The sequence below is a fragment of the Balaenoptera acutorostrata genome, chromosome 1 (genome assembly GCF_949987535.1).
Source record: "Balaenoptera acutorostrata chromosome 1, mBalAcu1.1, whole genome shotgun sequence".
NCBI classification, from domain to species: domain Eukaryota; kingdom Metazoa; phylum Chordata; class Mammalia; order Artiodactyla; family Balaenopteridae; genus Balaenoptera; species Balaenoptera acutorostrata.
In genome coordinates this window covers 179,388,133-179,395,847 of record NC_080064.1, presented here as the reverse complement: position 1 = coordinate 179,395,847, position 7,715 = coordinate 179,388,133, and the positions used below count along the sequence as shown (strand labels likewise).

The following is a 7,715-nucleotide window of genomic DNA, read 5'->3' as shown; positions in this document are numbered from 1 at the left end:
CATCTAGGTGGCCTGTGGTTTGTTTGGGAGAGGGGTGGGGAAATCCACTCTGACTATAATTTAAAAGAGAACGAATTCTTAAAATAGAGATGTTGGTGTTGCAGAAAACCCCGCACTACACCCACTATGCGCTCTGAAGACCCGAAGTCCGAAGTGAAGACGTCGGTCACCACTGCAGCTTCTCCTGAGACCAGGCCCAGGGGGTTCCCTGGAGAAATAGTCACAGCATTGAAAGTAGTATTTAACCCCAAGGAAATCTACTCTTGAGGGCCCTTGCAAAACAATGGACCCCACGTGATCGGGGATGTGGCGGAGGAGGGAGAGTGACATTTCCTACAAGGTGCAGCAAAGGAGGGGACGCGCGTGCCGCTCTCCCGGGTTTCGGATGGCTGCTTGTTTTGTTGTCTCCGAGGCTCAGGTTGGCTGCGTCCAAGAGAGACATTCGGAGACATCCATCTTATTTTGTTTGAAAAGTTACTGGTTCAAGTTGTCAGTGTGTGACAGCTCGGAATACAGCTAATTTGCGACCGCCCCTCCTCTCTTCCCTGAGGATCTCCGAGGCAGGGAAGCGGACCCAGTGCCGCCGCCGTCCCGCGCGAGAGCAGAGCAGGGCAGCGTGGGGGCGGGGACCCACGAAGGACGGAGCTTTGTAGAAGACACCGACTCTCGGGATAAAGGCCGACTGGAGAAAAATCTGGCCCGAGTGATGTAAACAGGAGGGAAACCTAGGGCGCCGCCAGCGTTCCAGAAGGCGGGCCTTGCACCCGCGATAATCTGCGGGAGCACCAGCTTCCCTAGGCGCGAGCTCCAGGAGCGCTGTGACCAACTCTCCACGCCTGGTGCCGGTTCGGAGCTGCAGAAGTTAGTGGGAGTTAGAACTCCCTGGAGCCGCGGTTCGAGGTCCCCTACCCTTTGGAGAAGGACGCGCCCGACCAAGCACAGCCCACGCGGCAGCAGCAAACAGTTTGGCGTGGCCGGGGCGTGGCCGAAGGGGCGGGACACGCCCTCTTTCCCAGTTCCCCTCCACTTCCCGCTCCCATTGGTCACCAGGATGGCCAATGATTGCTCGGATCGAGGTCCTACCCTGGGTCTGACTCGAAAGCTCCTGCCAAAACTTTGGGAGTTTTTAGAGAGGAGTTTTTTTTTTTTCTTCTTATTACTTTTTTTTTTCTTTTTAAACTAACGGACTATTATTGTTTTACATTTATCTGTTAAGGCTTAGCTGTTTGAGTGTTTCTTTCGGTGCCCGGCTCCTGTCTCCCCGGCTTCCCTGGCGTTTGTGGAGCCGCGGCCCCCTCCCGCCTAGCCGCTCCAGCACCCCTCGCTCGCCTACAGCCCGCGGGGAGCGCGGGCGCCGCGCCGCCTTTAAAGTGAGGCCAGGGGCCGAGGCCGTGAGCGGCCGCGATCCGGCCCTCGCCTCCTCCCTCGGTGGCGTTAGGGCTCCCTGGCCTCCCTTCAGTTCGGACGGAGAAGAGTAAGCGGATCATCCCCAGCTGGGCTGCCGCCTCCTCCTGGACTTAGCGCGCCCCTCCCCGCGCACCTACCCACCCACCCGGCCCGGCCAGGCCGCGGCGGCAGCTCCGTGCACCCCGCCAGAATGTTCGCCGCCGGGCTGGCTCCCTTCTACGCGTCCAACTTCAGCCTCTGGTCGGCCGCCTACTGTTCCTCTGCCGGCCCGGGCGGCTGCTCCTTCCCCCTGGACCCCGCCGCCGTCAAGAAACCCTCCTTCTGCATCGCGGACATCCTGCACGCCGGCGTTGGGGAGACGGGGGCGGCTCCGGAGGGTCTGGCGGGGGCCTCGGCCGCTGCCCTCACCGCGCACTTGGGATCGGCTCACCCGCACGCCTCTTTTCAAGCTGCCGCCAGATCCCCGCTTCGACCCACCCCGGTGGTGGCGCCCTCCGAAGTCCCGGCTGGCTTCCCTCCGCGGCTGTCCCCGCTCTCAGCCGCCTACCACCACCATCACCCACAACAGCCACCGCAGCAGCAGCAACCGCAGCAGCAACAGCCTCCGCCTCCACCCCGGGCCGGAAGCTTGCAGCCCCCGGCCTCCGGGTCGCGGCTGGTCCCGAATCCCCACCATAGCGCTTCCGCCCCGGCCCCCTCCAGCAAGGACCTCAAATTTGGAATTGACCGCATTTTGTCTGCAGAATTTGACCCAAAAGTCAAGGAAGGCAACACACTGAGAGGTAGGTCTTGGGCGAGAGGCTGCAGGCCTCTGACCAGGGCACTGACGCACTCCCCGATCCCTGGGCCATTTGGGATTCCTTTGAGTGTTTTTACAATTAAGGACAAATCGGTAAAATGAGGGAGAAGAAAATGAGTTGTAAGGAGACTATGAAACATTAGGTTTAAAACTAACCTGCTCTACATTAAAAAAAAAAAAAAAGGAGGAAGAAGAACCCAGAGATGCTTTAAAAACACATGTCACAGAATCAGTATTCATAGAAACGGTTGGTGTAAATATTAGCTAAAATGACTATCATCTCTCTGTCTCTTTAATCACGTATCTACAAAGAGGACTACATTATTTGGCAGGAAAAGCCCTTTTGGGGAACACTTTCCCGTCCATTGGTCTGATTTCTAGTGAAATTCCACCCAAGGAATATAGATGAACAATATTGACTCTAAACTCCCAAGAGGAGAGAGCAGGGTGAGGGATCCTTTGGAGGGACAGTTTAGGTCTGTGGAATTCTTGGAAGGCACCTGAAAGTGACTTCGTTCAGGCCTCTTTACCTGAAGTCCTTCCTAGCTGTGTGCGTGGACGTGGACCTGTGGGACACACAGGAACATTTCGTGCAGTGCCCCTGGGCCACTGTCAGGAGAGAGGCGTCTCGGCGGCACGGAGACAGAGGTCTCTCACCACTTCCCTTCAGGAAAACGGAACGGAGGGGTGGGGGAGGAGACGAACAAGTCCCAGAGAGTGTGAGTGTGGGTTTGCCGGAGGGGTAACAGCGCTTCTTTTCCCTCGTCCCCAGATCTCACGTCGCTGCTAACCGGCGGGCGGCCCGCGGGGATGCACCTCCCCGCTCTGCAGCCCTCCACCGGCCAGTTCTTCGCGTCTCTAGATCCCATTAACGAGGCTTCTGCCATCCTGAGTCCCCTAAGCTCGAACCCGAGAAATTCAGTTCAGCATCAGTTTCAAGACACCTTTCCAGGTACGGAAACCCTCCTGAGCGACGGCCTAACGGGCAGGTCGACTGCCAAAACACTTAGGACGAGTATCACGTGGCCACCGAGGTGTAGCAATCCCGGAGTTGATGCGGGAGGCTACCACGTCCGGAGAGAAACCGAAAGATTTCTCAGTGAGCTAGCTCACTCTTTGGTCGGCTCCCGGGGTTAAGGGGTGGGGAGCCTGGGGAGGGAAGAAAGTATGGGCGAGCGGGCGGGCTGGGGGGGTTTCCCTAGTCTTTTCGCCCGAGAGGGTGGTTTGAAAATGCAGCAAGTGGTGGTGTTATTAACATACACTCATTTTGGAACGACCTCAAACATTTGCCGGAAGGTTCCATCTGCGCCGATGGGCATGGATGCGAGTACACACACACACACACACACACACACACACACACAGAGTGGCTGTCATCTTTAGATCCTTTAGGCCGAGGCGCATTTTCGCCTGCTCTTAGCATGCATTCGGTTTACGTCTTTACTTTGGAATTAATCGATGCAACGCCGGGCTTCTCCATTCCACACTCGCGTTAGGCCTTCCGCCTATGGTCTTAAGAGCCGTACATTTCCTCCTTAGAGAGGCCATTCTGTGTCTGAGTGAAGGGCTTTCAGAGCCGACTGTTAACGTAAAACAAGTTCAGGCATCACGGTGAGCCCCAGGCGCGCAGGCCGCGGACAGGGCACTAACTGGGTCCTCCTGTCTCTCTCTTGCTCCCGCATGGTGGCAGGTCCCTACGCTGTGCTCACGAAGGACACCATGCCGCAGACGTACAAGAGAAAGCGCTCGTGGTCGCGGGCGGTCTTCTCCAACCTGCAGAGGAAGGGTCTGGAGAAAAGGTTTGAGATTCAGAAGTACGTGACCAAGCCAGACCGAAAGCAGCTGGCCGCGATGCTGGGTCTCACCGACGCCCAGGTAAGCCAGCTCTGGCCCCGATGCACAGCCCCCTGGACGGGCAGCAGCTCTCAGCCTAGCCCCAAGGCCCCCTCCGCCGGCTGACTCTCCTTTTGCGGTGGAAACACTAGGTCTCGAATTTCAGGAGACTTCGTGGACTTCTCAATTTGAGACAGGAGAGAGGAAGGGGTGGGGGAGAAGGACGGAAAGAATAGCCCATCCCCAAAGAGGTTTGTCAACAAGCGCTGCGTGTTTATTTTGGCCAACAAGCGAAAGCATGTTGCCGAGAAAGCAAATAGGCAGCAGGAGATAATAATTATATACTCGACCCGTAGCACAATTTGCTGTAGGAGGCAGTTTATTTCAGAAGAGATAAAAATCCAAAGTCAAGAGATTGTTGTTGTTGTTTTTTTTCCCCCTCCTGTCCTCCCTCCCTCCCCCTCCTCCTGCTGCTGCTGGATTGTGAAATCCCCAGTTGTGAGGAAGTGAAAACATTATTTCAAACGGAATTACTTAGCCCCAGTAGGGCAAGAAGTCCACTTGGAGCAGCCAGTCAGTCCGATTTTCTAACGGCATAATGGGAGGGGGAAGTGAGGAAGAGAAAGAAAAAGAGATTTTCTTAGAATGCCCAAGAGCATTTCACCAGGTTCTGCCTAGTTGAGTTTTTTTTTTTTCCCAAGACAAATCTTCAAATAGCAAATCTATTGTGCCTGAATTCAATATTTTTTTCTTTTCTCGAGTTCAAGACCTTTTTTTTTTTTTTTTAAGTTTTGAAAATAGAAGAGTCACCGTTCTCGAACACCTCACCACAATGACCCTTGCTCCCTGGTGCTTCTGTCCTCCATCACACAACTCCCCTCCCCAGCACACACACTGGAAGAGCCCAGCCGTTTTCCACCAGCTGTGGATGTTATTTTTAAAAGGGAAGCTGGAATTTGTGTGAACGCATTGGGTCCCCCAGGGGATTATATATTTATATAGATTCTCCGCCCCATCCCTACCCCCTTCCTCCACTTTGCACAGGTTTAATTCCAGTGTTCTCTGAGCCCACAGAAGGATTAGTTTATCCTGGGCAGGGGCAGGGTCCTTATCAGCGTCTGAGTACACACATGCCACGGAAATGCTCTTTTATAGAAGGTCCATTGGTGTTCCACCCCACTGGGATTAACTCTTTGAACCCCCTTCCCCCTTTGTTTTCCACGGTTGCTCCTTAAAAAGAATTGTTTTTGTAGGGACTTGCCTTGGGTAGTGGCAGTAGAGGAGGGGGCCAACTTAGCAGGGATTCTTAACATTGGGTCACCAAACCCTTGAAACTGTGTGCAAAATCTTGGGTATATATGTGCATTTTTCTGGGTCAGGGGTCCATAATTGTAATCAGATTCGTGGGAGGGGGGGTCCTGGCTCAAGTGGGGTTAAGAAGCATCGATTTAGAGCATTGATCCTCCCTAGGTTGAGGGCAAGGTGCAGGGATCTGCCTTTGCAACAGGCATCCAGGTCACTGCAGGCTAGAAGTCGGAGGGCCACATTTTGAGAAACAGTCCTAGTTGCTTCCCTAGGCGAGGATCTCTGGTGATCCTCGTGGTTTCCCTGGGCTGCCTCTCGGTCCCTGCTTCTAGCACAGTACCTGGCCTGTGGTAGAGGTGCTGGGGACGACTAGCGACGCTTTCCCGCCTTTGGGAGTGCTCCGGGATGCGCGCAAGTCGGATAGGAGCGCGCCTGCGTCTCACCTCCGTGTCCCTTCTTGTCTCCCGGTGCGGTGCGGCGCGGCGCAGGTGAAGGTATGGTTCCAGAACCGGCGGATGAAGTGGCGACACTCCAAGGAGGCCCAGGCCCAGAAGGACAAAGACAAGGAGGCTGGCGAGAAACCGTCGGGCGGAGTCCCGGCTGGCGACGGCGAGCAGGAGGAGCGGAGCCCCAGCCGCTCGGAGGGCGAGGCTGAGAGCGAGAGTAGCGACTCCGAGTCTCTGGACATGGCCCCCAGCGACACGGAGCGGACTGAAGGGGCCGAGCGGTCTCTGCACCAAACGACGGTCATCAAGGCCTCGGCCGCCGGCGCCCTCCTCGCCGCCAGCAGCGGAGGCAGTGCGGGGAGCGGTGGCGGCGGCGGTTTTAACTTCGGCGTCCTCAGTAGCGGCAGCACCGGCGGCGCCGGGAGCTCCGGCGGCAGCGGCGGCGGCGCCTCGGAGCTGCTCCCTGCGCCCCAGCCAGACCTTGGCAGCGCCCCCAAAAGCCCCGAGCCCGCCCCGGCGCCGCTCGGCGGCCTCTAGACTGGACGAGGTTGGAGGAGACGCGGGGCCCTTCGTGCAGGCTCCCAGCCTTCCAGTGTGGGCTGGATTCTGTGCCTACTTTCCAGTGGCGGCGGGGCCAGGGCCGGAGACTCAGCGGCGGAGTCCCAGCTCGCGCATCGCTGCCCCGGCCGGTGCAGCCCACCCCGCCCAGAGCCGAGGGGAATCGGAGTGCCTCTCGCCAGGCTCCCAGCGCCGGCGGAACACTTCTGCCTGGATACAAGCAGCTCGCCCTGTGAAGCGTTGGACTAAACAGTCCTCCCCGCATTAGGGGTCGTGGCGGAAAGACGCGATGCACTTAGGATGCCACAGACTTGTAAATAAAATGTTTACTATGGTTTGTAAAGGCCGCTTGGCTTGCTGGGGCGATGCGGTCGTTAGGGTCTGGAATCTCCGACCCGGACCTTAGCCCCGGGACCCTGCAGGTCCCAGCAGCTGGAGGTGGGGGACTAGAGTTTCGGGGGGACATGCTGCAAACTCAGAGCCACCTTGCTGCGGAGATCGGCGCCGGAGCTTAGGGGTTCCACCAGTTCAGAGGTCTCATAGGCCGCGCTAAGCACCTCTGATCGGGCGAACCGCAACGCTGAGTGTGGCCTGAGAGCTGAGTCGGCCATAGAATCTGTCAGGCCTGTCGGGCAGATGGCTTCCCCAGCTGGAATCAGGACGCGAGGAGGGTGCACACCAGCCTTCCGCAGCTCCAGCTTAAGCAGAGTTGGGTGGAGAAGACAGTGGTGCGGGACAGGGTCAGTCTAGCCACAGCTGGTACTAGAGAGGCAATTCCAGCGCAAACTGCCCCTTGCCTGGGGATGGAGTAGGGGGACGCGGCAGGTTTGTAGTGTCTGGAGAAAAGGATAGACAGAATAGACAGATCACAGCGGTTAGGGCTGGAAGCCTGAGCCTGAGATAGCTTTAAAGCTGCTAAAACATTTGCAGGGCAGGATGGTGATCTGTTCAAGGTCCCTTCCCTTGTCCAAGGTTGAGGAGGAGGCCAAACCAGAACTCGGAGCTCCTGGCTCACATTTGGCCAGTGAAGGATCTGCTAAACCGCACACCATCTGCCCCCCATCGGCGTGTACACACACACACACACACACACAAAATCTTCCTTTGCGGTTGGGCCGCTACAGGTGTCCAGTTGAACTCTTACCCCACCCCAAGCTGGGGTGAGATGAAAAGCAGTTTCCCCATCACACTGCAACTGGAATATAGCACATCTATTTTGCCTCCATGTTGCTACTGGGATGGACCATTCCATTTTTTTTTCTCTTTTTTTGAAATCTTGAAGCATCAAATCTCTCTCCGAGACACCCATGCCCCCTTCCCTGGAAACCACGAAATGTTCGGAGTTGGTAAAAAGTGATTTCAGGAGA

At 56.7% G+C, this 7,715-nt stretch overlaps 1 protein-coding gene across 1 annotated transcript; it reads left to right on the top strand.

The window, feature by feature from the left end:
• Positions 1-1,069: 1,069 nt before the first annotated feature.
• On the top strand, positions 1,070-6,691 carry HLX (H2.0 like homeobox). Its single transcript, XM_057553200.1, has 4 exons — positions 1,070-2,189; positions 2,979-3,158; positions 3,897-4,081; positions 5,833-6,691. Exons 1-4 carry the CDS (start codon positions 1,598-1,600, stop codon positions 6,325-6,327), a joined length of 1,452 nt encoding a protein of 483 aa, XP_057409183.1. The 5' UTR covers positions 1,070-1,597; the 3' UTR covers positions 6,328-6,691.
• Positions 6,692-7,715: the final 1,024 nt, after the last annotated feature.